At 38.1% G+C, this 16,968-nt stretch overlaps 1 protein-coding gene across 2 annotated transcripts; it reads right to left on the minus strand.

The window, feature by feature from the left end:
* Positions 1 to 1,412: 1,412 nt before the first annotated feature.
* Positions 1,413 to 9,550, minus strand: LOC111576871 (probable G-protein coupled receptor 132). Of its 2 annotated transcripts, XM_055015951.1 has the most exons (3): positions 9,233 to 9,550; positions 4,005 to 4,095; positions 1,413 to 3,323 (listed from the first exon to the last, which is right to left on the minus strand). In XM_055015951.1, exon 3 carries the CDS (start codon positions 3,275 to 3,277, stop codon positions 2,198 to 2,200), a length of 1,080 nt encoding a protein of 359 aa, XP_054871926.1. In that variant the 5' UTR covers positions 3,278 to 3,323; positions 4,005 to 4,095; positions 9,233 to 9,550; the 3' UTR covers positions 1,413 to 2,197. The 2 variants fall into 2 exon arrangements, with proteins under 2 accessions (XP_054871926.1, XP_023138586.2); XM_023282818.3 differs by lacking the exon at positions 9,233 to 9,550 and having other exon boundaries at positions 4,005 to 4,386.
* Positions 9,551 to 16,968: the final 7,418 nt, after the last annotated feature.

Here is a 16,968-nt window from a genome sequence, read left to right on the forward strand (position 1 = left end):
TTAAAATATTCAGTGTAATATTCAGCTCACATATACTGTATTTTAATACAGCCAGATTCCCGATGCAGCGGTTCTCATTTACATTTTTTTTTTTTTTTTTGCTTCTGTTGTCAGACATTTGAACAAGTATGAAATAGTGACTGAAACACAGCACGTTCAAAATAATTTATCAACGGTCGCTCATGGTGCTGCTCTGCACGGCTAAAATTTGGAAACTGCTATAAGTTCAGTTGTGTTTCCATGTAAAGTGACCGTTCAGAGAGAAAGTTAGAAGATAGAAAGCTCTGGTCTCACACACTCATTCACTTAGTGTCATATCATAATCATAGACACAGAGAACGTCTTCTTCCTGAAGGGGCTGTGAACAACGACAGCTCAACTTCAAGCTACAGTAGCTGAAACAGTCCGTGTAGAACAGGAGTTAAACAGTTATGGTGAAATCTTTGCAGTATTTTGGGCTGAATTGAAAGACACGTTCTGGGGATGTGAGACTTTGATTTCTTTGCTGAAAAAAAAGCACAACATAGAACATTTACCACTGTTGTGTCTGTCACTGATTGTCTAGCACTGATAAATGCTTTCAGACACACAGGTGAGGTTGCCTCTTGTCTGACCCGTGTTGCCATGGCAACAGACATCCGGATCAGTGCAGAGCGTGAATGTGACAACAGGAAACCGCTCAGCAGCTTTAATCAAAGCCCGATGATTTCACACAGGAAACTGCTGCAACAGCTGGATGCTGGTGCAAATGTTAACACCTGAAGCAGCTCTGTGATCACCTGTAATGAAGCACCTCCAGAAACCGTTGGTCTCACGTTCGTCTACATTCAGAGTGAAACATAACGCAGATCTTAAAGGTCCCAAAAGATTCTTTAACCCTCATGTCGTCCTGTGGGTCAGATTGACCTGTTTTAAAGTTTGAAAATGTGGGAAATAAAATATTTTCACAGCGAAACTTCTGATGTCCACATGTTCAACATTTTTGGGAAATTTTTGAGTATTTTTTGGTGGAAAAAAAATGTTTCTTGAAGATCATTCACAAAAAAAAATCAACCAAAATCCAGCGAAATTCGCTGGATTTTGGTTAATTTTTTTGTGAATGTTCTTAAAGAAAATATTAGAAGTTTTACTGATATACATGTAATCACTTTAGATATTTTTAGGATTTTTTGGGGGAATATTTTTGAAAATATTTACAAGAATTTTCTTGCCAAATTTGGGGGATTTTTTCAAACAAAACTTTCAACGGAAACTTTTAGGGAATTTTTGGAATTGTCTTCCTGAAGGTTTTGCAAATTACCAGAACTTTGGGGAATTTTTTTGTGGAATTTTTAGATTTTTTTTCAGACATTTGGTGCCTGGGAAATCTGTTTAACCAACATATATGTCTCACAATGAAGTGGAAAAGGCAGTAAACCTGGGTTTGTTTTTACTGAGAAAATGTTTTCATGCAAATAGTTTGAAGGCTTTGTAGGATTATGGAGACCTTCAGGATCAGTTTCAGTTTTTCGAATGTCTCCTGAGTAGAAACACGAAAAGCAGAAAAACTTATTTCCATGTGTGAATGAAGATGTTCTATTCACACTCTTCAGTAACTTATCCATTAATTTGTGCATTTAAACATTATTTGTTTGCTTCAACATACAGGAGTTGCTGAAGTTGTTTTTTTTTATCAGAATTCTTTCTTTAAAATGACAGAATTTAAATATTCACTGTTAAATATGAATACAGTCTGACCAATGAAAACAAACTTCATGTGAAACCTCTGCTACTATTGCTATTATGACAAATGTCACACGTTTTCTGCTTTTTCTGACCATGTTAATCATCAGTGGAATTACACTGAACAACAAACAACATTTTCACAATGATTTTAGTTCAAAACAATTTTTAAAAATTTGCTTCTGAAAACAGCATTTCAGTTCCTTTAAGAGTCTCAGACACATTTTGTCCTGTTACCGGACGCGTTCATAGATCCATCCATCATTGTGGTCCATGAAAAGATTTCTCACCACCTTCTAGTCCTGCTAGGATCCTGCTCCTCAGAGGATGAACCCTTCACGTGACTCCATGATGTTTGTTGCAGGAGAGACCAGTAGAGTTCGGTAGTATGTGCTGGATGACCCTGCAGGGCCGGCCGTACTTCAGACACCGCCGTCTGGACAGTGTTTGGTTGGGTTGTGTAGAGGCCGGTCCATCAGGTCTCTGGTGGCGTTCCTGCTGCCTGTCTCTCAGTTTCAGTCCCAACGTGCGGCACTAAGGAGTTGTTGGAGGGCTGGATCTTGTTCTGGCTGCTGTTGGATCGCGGTCGGTGCAGCGCTCGGCCGCAGAACTGTGCAAGTCCTCGGCTCAGCTCCTTGCGTATGTTGTCACTGGACAAGACGTAGAGGATGGGGTTGACGGCGCTGTTGACGGTGGACAGGCCGAGGGAGATGGTGTAAGGGGTGTACATGGTATTCTCGAAAAGACAGGTGCCGTTCTCCAACTGGGGGAAGTGGAAGATGACTGCCCGGATCAGGAGGATCACGTGGTAGGGGGCGAAGCAGACCAGGAACAGGACCACCACGGCCACCGCCAGCCGACGGACACGCTGCTTCTGCTCCTGCCGCAGCCCCGTGCTGCGCTGCACGTTGACCAGGATGCCGCGGTTCGTCACCACCAGCAGCAGCAGCGGGATCAGGAAGCCGACGATGAAGCGGGCGTAGTTGAAGCCTGTCACCGTGGCATTGCTCTGGTTCGGCTCAAAGCAGCGCTGCGACCCCTTGGTGGTATCGCCCTCCTTCATGGTGAAGACGGGGATGTGACCCAGGGCCACCACCAAGACGATGGTGAGGGTGATGAGGACGGCGTGGCGTCCCCGCCGCAGGCCGCGGGACTCCACGCTGTAGACAACAGCAACGTAGCGGTCGATGGAGATGCAGCAGAGCAGGAAGATGCTGATGTACATGTTGTTGAAGAAGATATAACCTGTCAGCTTGCAGGCGGCTGAAGTCCACTGCCAGCGGTGTCCTCGGCTGACATAGTCGGCCCACACAGGCAGCGTGCCCAAGTAGGTGACGTCACACAACGACAGGGCAAAAAGGTAAACACCCAGAACATTCTTCCTGCGCACCTGCAGCCAGGTGAGGAAGACCGTCAGCAGGTTGGTGGGCAGACCAACGACAAACACAGTGCTGTACAGCAGCGTCAGGGGCAGGCGGCCGTCATTGTATCGCGGCTCGCAAACATTGAAACTCAGGTTGTTTCTCGGGGAACCTATTTCAGCTTGCGGCAGCATGATGTCCACAGGGAGAGGCAGCCAATCAGATTCAAGGTCAATTTATCTGCAGGGAGGGATGAAAACAGAGAAAACAGCTTGAGGATATCATGGTTTGGATTTGGATTCTGTTTTTCTTTTTCTTGTTATAAACTAATAATCACATTTTGAACGAACTTCATGATCACATTAACATCTTTCATTAGACATCTGCTGATGAGGAGAATGTGACAAAGCCAAAAGCTCCAGAAGAGCAGCACAGTGCACCATGAGGCAACCATGTCTCAAATTTGAGTTGGAGAAAATTGCAAAGCAACTATTTTTTGGCGATGATTGATTCCTAGATGTCTGATTAATATCTGAGGTTGTGAAATTTGAGTGACCTTTGTGTCAGGAAATAGATATTAGAGAACCTCATTGCTGACACGTCATGAGCAGGAAACATGCCGCCTATATCTGATGGTTACAGGAAAACCTCATCGTGAGAAAACGTTTAGTTTCTTATCAAGGTCAGGACACCTTAAAACCTAACACAATAGTGTCACAATAACACAACCTGGGAACAGGAATCCAAATATCTCCATGTTAGTCACTCTCCATTTCAGAAGAGAGCCGATCTTCTTTTGTGATTCGGATGAATCTGACTAAATCTGTTGAAAAACTTAGAAGCAGTTTGACTAAAATGGAGATACGAGGTTTTCATACAGTTTTTAATTCATACAAATATAATAGAGTTGTAATATTTTACCTTTGTTCAACCACTTCGCCTTCTCTTTCTTCTCTTTCTTCTCCTTCTTCTCCTTCTTCCTCTTGTTCTTGTTCTTTTTCTCTCTGAGTCACTGTGAAGTTTTCAGGAACAAAGTGAGTCAGTGAATCTTTTGAAACTTTCCATCACACTGAATAATTTTAAACCCAAACCCTCATCTGTGACTCGTTAAAGACAGAAAGCTGCGCTGAACCAGTTTCTGCAGCTTATAGCTTCTCAGCTTTTAAGAATACTGTCAGATATTCAAACGTGGACTCACTATCATCTTACTGGTTAACGAAACAGGAAGCTGCTGGGTTAACAGGAGGAAATGGTTCCTGCTGCTTCCCGTTGGTTGACACTTCTGTCACGTCCGCAGCAATATTACCGACATGTTTGTAGTCTCTTGTTTCTCAATGTTCAGTCTTAGTCTTTTGTGTGCTTTATAAATTTGGAGGTGTAAAATAAAAGCTGTACGAATATGAACACTTACTTCTGCAGTTCTTCGAGCACCTCCCAACTAGATAACCTCCCAGCTTTACGGGTCAATCTGAGGTTTACTCCGTTTCTACATAGCTACTAAATACCAACAGTCATCTAGCTCATAATATAATCCTGTCATCTCACTGCCTCTGCTATCTCTAAAATGTCATGAACAAAACACATCAAATGTTCTGCTGTTGGCTGCCTGAGTGAACACTTAATGCACTCCCAGCATGCGACGAACTGAAGATCCTGAGAATTACTTTTATTTTTGATGGCAGCGTCACCACAGCAATAGGAATATTGCTGGTGTGAGCATATTTTGTAGCTAACGTGGCTAATGTTAACATCAGCTTCGATGGTGTAATCACAGGTCAGAGCACTGTGGAAACTGTAACGCTGGAGGACATTTAAAGATGATGGAAACTCTAAAACTGATTTGAAACCAATAAACAAAGGCTAGGTGGGGTGCAGTACTTTGATGTCGCCTCTTGTGCTTCAGAGAAACCTAAACTTAGCAGCTTACATCTGCTCTGTTCTCACATAGTATACTGTATATGAATACAGCTGAACTCTCAATAAAGCTGTTCTCATTTACATTTTTTTCAATTTCTGTTGTCACACAACCAGACAAGTATGGAACATTGACTGAAAAAGCAGTGTTACGACCACATGTTAGCCAGCAGTCACGTCAGAACCACTTTCAAGCTGCAGCTCTGCACCATTAAAATGCTCATTTTATTACCAGAACGTTGTCTGACAAACTCAGTAAAGAGTTTTCATTCAAGTCTGTGTCAGCTGCTGTGTCGTCACCCGATTTGCTCTGTGCAGTCAATCACAGACACAGAGAGAGTTTTCTTCCTGAAGGGGGCGTGGGCAGCAAATTTAAGCGACATTGCAGTGTCTTAAGCTGAAAAACTGAATGATACATTCTGGGGACGTGTGACACTTTCAGTATTGGTTTGTTCAGGTGAGTTTCAGGTTCCTATAACATGACGAAGTTCAGCTGCAGTTGTTCATTCCCACATGAGTCACATATGAAGCTGCTGTTTGAGTTTAGATGAAAAACCCCCATCATGTTTCATCAGCTACAGGATCTCAGCTAACACACAAACACGTACAGCAGCTCTTATCATGTCAAACAATCTGTGTGCTGACTTCTCTCTTTAGAAACTGGATGTAATGAGTTGATGAACTGATGAGCATTTCATTGTTTGAACTCAACACCAAATCTCTTATTTACTTTAAAGAAAAAAATTGCGGTAGTTTTTTTTTTTTTTTTTTATCTCTTCAGACTTTGTGACCCTCAGTGACGTTACCATATATACTGTGGCTTCCACTGTGGGTTGTATGTATTCATTTTTTTTTTTTTTAAATGAAGCAGGAGCGTCTGTTTGCAGTATATCATGGATGTACAGATGGCTACCACTCATTACTGTGATAATGAAGAAAATTTAAAGCAGGAACATTCTAAGGCAGGTTTGAAGTGATCGTTCTCTGCTTTCGAAGTTGATTTCTGGAGGTTTATTCTCACAGACGTCAGATTCAATGATACCCTCAGGAAGTGAAAGTCTCACGTCACAATCTAAAAATAGATGTTTAATGTGTACAAGTTCAGATCTGACTGATTTCTGACCCTAAAACTGCTGTTGCTAAGATCCTTTGCTGTCAACTGATGGAGGATCTTTGCCTCCTTGCTAGTCTGAAAACATCTAGAATACAGACTAAAGGAACCCTCACAGATCAGCCTACCTGAAGGATTAAAGGAAAAAGTCGCTAAAATCTGAGTGCTTCCATTTCATCAGTCCGCTGGCGTCTACACTTTATTTAGATGTAAACAAGATGCTCATTAACCAAAAATGATGCTGTTGTTTTGTGAGTATCTTCTACTTTTTTTCTGAAAACTGAAAGCATCAGATGGACATTAACAGCCCAAACTGAATCTGGAAATGTCAAGTGTATACTTAACATTTTAGTAGGTTTCATTAGAAACAGGAAAGAGATAAAAACAAGAGCATATGATGTGTATTAACATCCTATGTTGCTATGCAGATAAATGCATGAGTGGTTCTACATTTAAAGGTTCCAGTGTCTCCATTAATAGTTCTGTGATGTTTTCAGACGTTATTCAGCTTTAAATAGATGAACGTAAAATGTACTCCAAACTAAACTCTGCCATTTTCAAAATAAAATAAAAATAAATCCCCATCATGGTCTCTGGTCAGCTGCTCAGGCTGGAAACAGGAGCTGCAGCGGAATCACAGCATGAGCTCTGATTGGCTGACAGGTTATTTAAATTTCAGGTCAGCTGTCAATCAGATGTGCTGAGTGCTGGAGGTGGGCGGGGCAGAGTATTAATTATTGATTGTTGACAGCTGCAACAATAATTGTGAGGATTGTATACAAACAGTTCCGTTGAACTTATTAATAAGTACTGCAGAAATATTTTTGTAGCTCAGATTGTGTTATGAGCTACTTACAATATGTGTTTACAAAGACATTTTAGCCCATATGTTGCTGTTATCACATCGCTAAGCAATGTGTGCATCATTACTTTAATCAAAAACTTGATGCTTGTCTTGCAGAATATACAAGAATATTAAAGATGTAGTAAAAATAGCAAAAGTTCAAAAGCTGCTAGATATATTAAAGAACTGGATGAAAAATGCAAATTATGCAGAGTAATAAACATAATATGATTAGTGAGGGATTCACATGATTTTATATGAATTATTGTTAGCAATATTTAGTTGAAATAAAACAACAGCTGATTAGTTGATTAACCGCAGCTGTCAGATTAATGACGTAAAAAGCATAAAGTATTATGAAGTGGTAAGAACAACTCCCTGAAATCTGTGCTGTAGTAAATGTACTGAGTAATTTTGCAGTACTGATAGAGAATCATGTGAAAATACATGATTTGTGCAGAACTCCACTGTTATTTAGTGTTGCAACTGATTACAACCAAACAGATTATATTCATAATTAACAGTAACGTATATTGAGAGTATCACGGCATCGTTGGTAGACCTGGATTCATTTCTTTAGCCCTAAATGTTTTATGAATAGCAGCATCTCTCTCTCTTTTTAAAAATTAAATTAAAATTATTTTAATATTCATTTCAGTCTGATCTGTTTACTAAAGTCAGAATATTTTTCTGTCATGTTGAGTGTTTTACTATGAATATTTTTACCAATTTCACAACCTCACCACAGCAGATTTGGGGCAGCGACTTTAATGTTTGCACAGGTACTTCCCCAAAACTTCTTATACAACATGGCCAACACCAATCATCTACCGCAATATGGCAACACGTAGCTTAGCAACAACGGAAGCACGTTTGATTGTTCCAGTGGAAGTTGCTGCAGTTGCTGTATCAATAACCACAAAAGAAACACTTTTTTTAATTACATTTTTCCACATGAAAGTACAGTTAAAATACATTTCTGAATTTATTTTAATTCCACAAATATTTCCTTTTTATTTACCAGATGACACTGTTAAATTCAAATTAATACTGTAAAAATATTTCTAATGGTGGATTCAAATAGTGACAATAAACAGAAAAATAAGTACTGATTCTGCCATTTTTAAGAAGTTTTAATGATATCTATCTATCTATCTATCTATCTATCTATCTATCTATCTATCTATCTATCTATCTATCTATCTATCTATCTATCTATCTATCAATCATATATTGTAGATAATTTCATCACTTTTATAAGCATAAAATTCATCAGAAGCCTTCAAAAACCATGTCAATTTAAGGTTAGAAGACTGGATTGTAATTATGACAAATGATCTTATATTTCTAGCCCTCTCTTGCTGCTTTTTTTGTTTATTTCTTTTGTTTTTTTAATGATTTTTGGGGTTATGTACAGAATAGTCATTGTTTTTTGTCAGCAACACAGATTGGTGTGATTATATTTGGGTTATTGTGCTACAGGACTTTGTGGGTGAACATTTTCCTCTGATCAACACCTGCATCTCTTCTCCTGGACTATTTAAAGCCTCAGTCACCCAGTTTACACTTTCACACACGTAGCCATGTAAATCTCACTGTGTGCTCCCTGAGATGTTAATGTGAAGCACAAACTAAGCACAGGAATAAAGTGGGATGATCTAACTTTACCTAGAGCACAACCGAGATGCTGTTGCAGTAACATGACACATAAAATCAGCATGTTGTAGTACTTCAGTGTGTAATACTTCTGCTGGAACTCTGATGGAAATATTCAGTGTTTAGACTCACTTCACATTTAAATTTCACTGAATATTTCATGAGCTTTCACTGTTGTTGTTCCCATTGTTCTCTCCTCCATCACCGCCTTCTTATTGATTGGATAATGTTGGAACTTTGCAGAATTTAAAATGAGAAAATTGATATATTTCAATTAATCCATCACATCCCAGCTTTCATGACAGTCTGAGCTACTCAATAATATTTTATCAATAACATCATGATTGATCACATCATTATCAATAACATGAGTATCACTGACATCATGGTCAATAATATAATGAACTGTCAGTTTACTGTAGTAAGCAGCACAGTGTTCTTTGTGTATTTCAGTCCCTGGAAGTCACAATAACATTTGTCCTACAGACTGATAACAGCAGTAAACACTTTCAGTACAATAATTAGAACAGTACACATAAATACTATGACGTACGTACCAGTACACGTGTATCTAACAGTACTATCACAGTATTTGTACTTCTGACAGGTTAAAAAAAAACTCACCGTGGTCTCGCGCATCGTCCGTCTCCGTCCTCGTGCTGCTCCTGAATGAAGTGACGTCTCGCGGAGCGGCCCGGGTCACGTGACCTCCCACACACATACACACCAGCATCACTTATTCATATTCATCTTTAATTCATCACTTCATCTCATCCGTTCACTCATCCGGAAGCGTAAGCAATAAATCACAGCCCGACAGGAGGCTGGTTGGTGATCAATACTCTGATCGATCCAGCCGAAGCCTCGATATACACACCACACAACTGGAAAAATACTTGATCAGGGACGTCAGATAAAATTGGATTTAAACGAAAGTAGGAAGATTAAAAAGCAAAAACAGGTCCGCCATCTTGTGGTGACAGCTGGAACTACAAACTCCTTCTTCCTCTTCACTTCCTCATCACTTCTTCCTAATAAACATCCCACATGTTGGCTGAAACATTACTGCCCAAATATATTTTTCGCTTCAGAACACAACACAGATAAATAATATTCCCGTCCATGCGCTCCTTAAATCAAACATAATCAATATTTTGATATTCTAGGAGCAAAACTGGCAGGAATCACTGCTGAGACTAAAAAATGAGAAGTCACCTTAAAAACTCTGTCACTGTGTGGAAACTTGTCCTGGATAAGACTGTAAGAATTCAGTAACACTGGCAGTGTTGCTTTATTTAAATAGGAAACTCAATTTAACCCTTTAGAGCCCAGCGTAGCGCCGGCGCTACGTTTTGCATATTGATTTTTGATTGGCTGTAGATTTTAAACCAGATAGGATAGATCGATAATTCTTTTTGCATATAAAATCTGGGGAGTTACACTAACATTTCACACATTCACCGGGTCTCAGGGTGCTTTTTCGTTGCAGAGATGGCTTTGTAAAAATACACAATAAAGCGCACACAACAAAACTCCTTATAAACCAGACCACCGGTACTTGGAGGACTTCTTACGTTGAAATAAGCGTGATCACGTTGTGGCCATGACCTGTCACATGATTCGTATGTGTCCATACCCGAGAGGCTCCCGTCCCCATCAACAGGAAGTGACGATGTTGCCGGGAGTTGTAGTTTTTCAGCCGACAACTACAACTGTAGTTTTCGGCCGGAGCCTGCACAGATACGAGCTCTCACTCATTTCAGTCCCACTTTTTTTTTTTTTTTTTTTTTTTTAAACAAAAAAATTCAGATACACAGCCCACACACACACCAGACATCCACCACGCTCCGTGGTGGATGTCTGGTAATTGGATTTTCCGTTCTGAAACGGGTATTGAAAAACAAAAAACGAGTGGTTATTTGATTTTCGTTTTAAAATACAAAAAATAAAATTGAAATACAAGGCATTTTTCCTTTTCATGATCAAAAAGGGATATACGATTTTTTTTTAAAATGCTTTGATTTTCGTTTTATATTTAGAATAACAAGAAAGTAAAATCAGTAAGAGACAGAAACGAAAAAAAAGTCAGTTTTTTCATTTTCTGAGACCGGAAGTGGTCATCAGCAAGTGTGGAGCCAAACAGAGTATGGTGCACAGACTGTACATACTTTTTTTTCGTGTGTTTTCATGGTCAAAATGAGAGATCAGGTGGCCGATCTTAAAATAAATCAATATTGATTTTTTTATAGAGCGTTAAAATTTTGCGAAGCCAGGGGGCGGGACTACTTGATTGACAGTCCGGTCTGGAATGATTGACAGGTCCTATGGAGGAGGCAGCAGAGACTCTGCTCTCCTCGTTTGGATTAATTCTGATATAATAACTGTTGGTTTATTTATCGTGGAGCAGCACAACATTTTCCACAGACAGTTTTCCTGCCCGTTGGCTTGTTTTAACCAGTTTTCTACCTTCGGCTGATTCTACCAGCAGACACTGAAAGGACTCTGATAGTTCGGTAAGTTAATGTTTATTTTCGTATCGGTGCCGCTTTTAATGCACTTTATATGCAGCTTTAGTGTCAGATATAATGTGTGCCATGCACTCCAGATGTTGGTGGAGTTTGTTTCAGTGTGTGTTGACCAGAGAAGAAAGTTAGCATAGTAAATATTAGCTTTAATGTTAGCGATGCTAACCGAGCTAGCTGCTCAGTCGTAGCCTGATTAAAGCTAACGTAGCATCAAGCGTTTCATGTAAACAGCTGAAGTGTGTTGTGTTCCTGTAATGTGGTTCATGAAGTTCATAAAACTGTGGCTGGTTGACATGAATGTAACGTTCAGGAAACTTAAATGTGATTAAAACAGTAACGTTAATGTTCTAGTTGTCAGTAATCAGCTTTAATTTGACATTAAACAGACTCTGATAGTTTTAAATGACATCAGTTTCATTAATTTGTTGAAAATTGTCTCATTTGTTGTTGTGATGTTGCTGCTCATTCATTAAAAGCAGATGATCCATGTTGAAGATACGGTTAGTTCTAGTATCAGAAGTACAAGAAGGAAAATGGAAGTTTAGTTCTGCTACATCAAAGATTTCAGGATTAAAATAACTAAATGAATCTTTATGTTCTGCTACATCAAAGATTTCAGGATTAAAATAACTAGATGAGTCTTTATGCCTCAAACTTTATTTTTACAATAAAGAAATAGTCAAAGATAATAAAAATATAAATAGCAGAGAAAACTTGAGAGAATAATTTCCTGTAAAGTCTGTGAAGGAAAAGCAGCTTTTTTATCCTGAAAGATCAGAATCAGCTCCAACATCTGCATCTGACAGCATCAAGTCAACTAGAAAGAAAAGAAAAAAGAAAATGACTTCTTTCTGATCACGTCTGTTCCGCTGCTCACAGTCTGCTGCTGCTCACATTCTTCACATTTATAGTCCACTTTTAAAAGTTCAGCAGACAGGTCTCTGCTTTGGAGTGTGATGATGTCGTCAGTGATGTGGAGAGTGAAGTTTCCGTTTCACCCACAGCGTGCTATAGGGCAGCCAGGTTGGACTTGATGTTTGAAATACTGACCAACAGCTCAGATTTAACTGTCTGTAGTTCTGTTTTGATGGGTGTTAAACTTTCACTCAAAGCCGCCAGGAGCTGGGTCTTTAAAATAACCGCCGTCTCGTTACAGAGTGAAAGTAGCAGTTCCTCCTTAAGGTCAGAGATTGCAGCATCTGAGGGCCTCTTCAAAAGAAGACGTAGTTGATGAAGGCGTTCTGGAGCAGGACCAGAAAGACCACGACCAAGCAGCCTTGAGATCTTAAGCAGCGTCTCCCTCGGGTGGGTGTCAACGATGTTCACGGTCAGGTCTGTGGTAATCCCATCAAAAAACAAAACAGACAAAATATCTAGATTATGAATCAACATGTAACCAAAGCACTCTGTGTATAACGCCATAGTATAGGATGTAGTTCAGAAAATGTCAAAGTATAGTATACTTTTCAAGAATAACATAATATGGCCTGTAGTTCATAGTACAGCATGTCGCTCTAAAAATGTCATAGTATAGCATCTCACCCAAAAAACGTCATAGCATAGTATGTCATCCAAAAAACATCATGGTATAGCATGTCGCTCTAAAAACATTATAGCATGTCATTCTAAAAACGTCATAGTATAGCATGTCACTCTAAAATTGTCATAGTATACCATGTGGCTTTAAAACGTCATAGATAGCATGTCGCTCAAAAAACGTCATAGTATAGCTTTTAGTCCAACAAACGTCATAGTTTAGCATGTCGTTCAACAAAATATCATAGTATAGCATGTCACTCTAAAAATGTCATCGTATAGCCTTTGGTCTAAAAACGTCATACGATAGCATGTCACTCAAAAAACGTCATAGTATAGCATGTCGTCCAAAAAACATCAGAGTATAGCCTTTGGTCTAAAAACGTCATAGTATAGCCTTTGGTCTAAAAACGTCACAGTGTAGCATGTCGCTCTAAAAACGTCATAGTATAGCATGTTGCTCTAAAAACGTCATAGTATAGCATGTCGCTCAAAAAATGTCAGTATAGCCTTTGGTCCAACAAACATCATAGTTTAGCATGTCGCTCTAAAAACGTCATAGTATAGCATGTCTCCCAAAAAACGTCATAGTATAGCCTTTGGTCCAAAAAAAACGTCATAGTATAGCATGTCACCCAAAAAACGTCATAGTGTAGTATCTCGCTCTAAAAACGTCATAGTATAGCATGTCGCCCAAAAAACGTCATAGTGTAGCATGTCACCCAAAAAACGTCATAGTGTAGTATCTCGCTCTAAAAATGTCATAGTATAGCATGTCGCTCAACAAACGTCATTGTATAGCATGTCGTCCAAAAAACGTCAACGTATAGCATGTCACTCTAAAAACGTCATTGTATAGCATGTCGTCCAAAAAACGACATCGTATAGCATGTCGCTCTTGAAACGTCATAGTATAGCATGTCGATCTAAAAACGTCATAGTATAGCATGTTGCTCTAACAATGTCAGAGTATAGCATGTCGCTCTAAAAATGTCATAGTTTAGCATGTCGCTCTAAAAACTTCATAATATAGCATGTCGCCCAAAAAACGTCATGGTATAGCATGTGGCTCAAAAAACGTCATAGTTTAGCATGTTGTCCAAAGAACATCATAGTATAGCATGTTGCTCTAAAAACGTCATAGTATAGCATGTCGTTCTAAAAACGTCATAGTATAGCATGTTGCTCTAAAAACGTCATAGTATAGCATGTTGCTCTAAAAACGTCATAGTATAGCATGTCGCTCTAAAAACGTCATAGTATAGCATGTTGCTCTAAAAACGTCATAGTATAGCATGTCGTCCAAAAAACGTCATAGTATAGCATGTCGCTCTAAAAACATCATAGTATAGCATGTAGCTCTAAAAACGTCATAGTTTAGCATGTTGCTCTAAAAACCTCATAGTTTTGCCTTTAGTCCACAAAACGTTGTTATGTCCCGGCTGTCTGAAGTAGGTGAGGAGCAACACCAAAATGCTGGTTTCCAGAGGGTTAGACAAGTATTTATTTGAAACAGTAAGTTTACAACAACACAACATGTGAGGGGGTTAAAAGCAGATGGGTGTTAGTAAAATAAAAATAAATAAATAAACAGAACTAAAAGTGAACTTCACGTTGACATTGATGGGCATTCCAACCAGGAACAAAGTAAAAGATAATCAATAGGAAAAAAAACTCTTCCTGTTCACCTCTTAAAACCCAAAAACACACCTCAGTAGCACCCTAAACTAAATCTACCAATGGGTTCTCTGTTTTCCTTTGTGAACAATTCAAAGGTCCCTCTCTATCTCCCCACACATCCACCAACCACTGGAACAAAATGTGAAAAAAATGTCATAGTTTAGTATGTCGTCCAAAATGTGGAAAAAACGTCATAGTTTAGTATGTCGTCCAAAATGTGACAAAAACGCCATAGTTTAGTATGTTGTCCAAAATGTGACAAAAACATCATAGTTTAGTATGTCGTCCAAAATGTGACAAAAACGCCATAGTTTAGTATGTTGTCCAAAATGTGACAAAAACGCCATAGTTTAGTATTTTGTCCAAAATCTCACAAAAACATCATAGTTTAGTATGTCGTCCAAAATGTGACGGCATACTGTATTTTCGACATGGCGTTTTTTTGCGCCAAAATTCATGATGATTAGTTTTTCAAAGAAAACCTTTCTGGAGTGTTTTTCACGACCTCCTTTACATTATATGGCATGTTTTCACAATATGTTGAAAAATCGCATTTTTTTTTCGACATAGTATACTATGGCGTTTTTTTGCGCCAAAATTCATGATGATGTTTTTTTCAAAGAACACCTTTCTGGAGTGTTTTTCACGGCCTCCTTTACATTATTTCATCATATGGCATGTTTTCACAATATGTTGAAAAATCGCATTTTTTTTCGACATAGTATACTATGGCGCTTCTTTGCACCAAAATTCATGATGATGTTTTTTTCAAAGAAAACCTTTCTGGAGTGTTTTTCATGGCCTCCTTTACATTATTTCATCATATGGCACACTTTTACAACATGTTGAAAAATCACATTTTTTTTCCGACATAGTATACTATGGCTTTTTTTTTTTTGCGCCAAAATTCATGATGATTTTTTTTCCAAAGAAAAACTTACCATAGTGTTTTCACGGCCTCCTTTTCATTATTTCATCATATGGCACGTTTTTTCAACATGTTGAAAAATCGCCTTTTTTTTTCGACATAGTATACTATGGCGTTTTTTTGCGCCAAAATTCATGATGATTTTTTTTTTTTCAAAGAAAACGTTTCTGGAGTGTTTTTCATGGCCTCCTTTACATTATTTCACCATATGACACGCTTTTACAACATGTTGAAAAATTGCTTTTTTTTTTTCGGCATAGTATACTATGGCGTTTTTTTTTTTGGCGCCACAATTCATGATGATTTTTTTTTCAAAGAAAACCTTTCTGGATTGTTTTTCATGGCCTCCTTTACATTATTTCATCATATGGCACACTTTTACAACATGTTGAAAAATCACATTTTTTTCCGACATGGTATACTATGGCGTTTTTTTTGCGCCAAAATTCATGATTTTTTTTTGAAAGAAAACCTTTCTGGAGTGTTTCTCACGGCCTCCTTTACATTATTTCATCATATGGCACGTTTTTACAACATGTTGAAAAATCACATTTTTTTTCGACATAGTATAATATGGCGCTTCTTTGCACCAAAATTCATGATGATTTTTTTTCAAAGAAAACCTTTCTGGAGTGTTTTTCATGGCCTCCTTTACATTATTTCATCATATGGCACGTTTTTACAACATGTTGAAAAATCACATTTTTTTTTCCGACATAGTATACTATGGCGTTTTTTTTGCGCCAAAATTCATGATGATTTTTTTTTCACAGAAAGCCTTACCATAGTGTTTTCACAGCCTCCTTTACATTATTTCACCATATGGCACGCTTTTACAACATGTTGAAAAATCGCTTTTTTTTTCGGCATAGTATACTATGGCGTTTTTTTTGCGCCAAAATTCATGATGATTTTTTTTTTCAAAGAAAACCTTTCTGGAGTGTTTTTCATGGCCTCCTTTACATTATTTCTTCATATGGCACACTTTTACAACATGTTGAAAAATCACATTTTTTTTCCGACATAGTATACTGTGGCGTTTTTTTTGCGCCAAAATTCATGATGATTTTTTTTTCACAGAAAACCTTTCTGGAGTGTTTTTCACGGCCTCGTTTACATTATTTCATCATATGGCACGTTTTTACAATATGTTGAAAAATCACATTTTTTTTCGACATAGTATACTATGGCTTTTTTTTTGCGCCAAAATTCATGATGATGATTTTTTCAAAGAAAACCTTTCTGGAATGTTTTTCACGGCCTCCTTTACATTATTTCATCATATGGCACGTTTTTACAACATGTTTAAAAATCGCATTTTGTTTTCGACATAGTATACTGTGGTGTTTTTTTTGCGCCAAAATTCATAATGATTTTTTTTTTCAAAGAAAACCTTTCTGGAGTGTATTTCACGGCCTCCTTTACATTATTTCATCATATGGCACATTTTTACAACATGCTAAAAAATCGTGATTTTTTTTCGACATAGTATACTACGGCTTTTTTTGCGCCAAAATTCATGATGTTTTTTTCAAAGAAAACCTTTCTGGAGTGTTTTTCATGGCCTCCTTTACATTATTTCATCATATGGCACGTTTTTACAACATGTTGAAAAATCCCATGTTTTTTTCGACATAGTATACTATGGCTTTTTTTTGCGCCAAAATTCATGATGATGTTTTTTTCAAAGA

This window comes from Amphiprion ocellaris, chromosome 12, assembly GCF_022539595.1.
Source record: "Amphiprion ocellaris isolate individual 3 ecotype Okinawa chromosome 12, ASM2253959v1, whole genome shotgun sequence".
Classification (NCBI taxonomy): Eukaryota; Metazoa; Chordata; class Actinopteri; family Pomacentridae; genus Amphiprion; species Amphiprion ocellaris.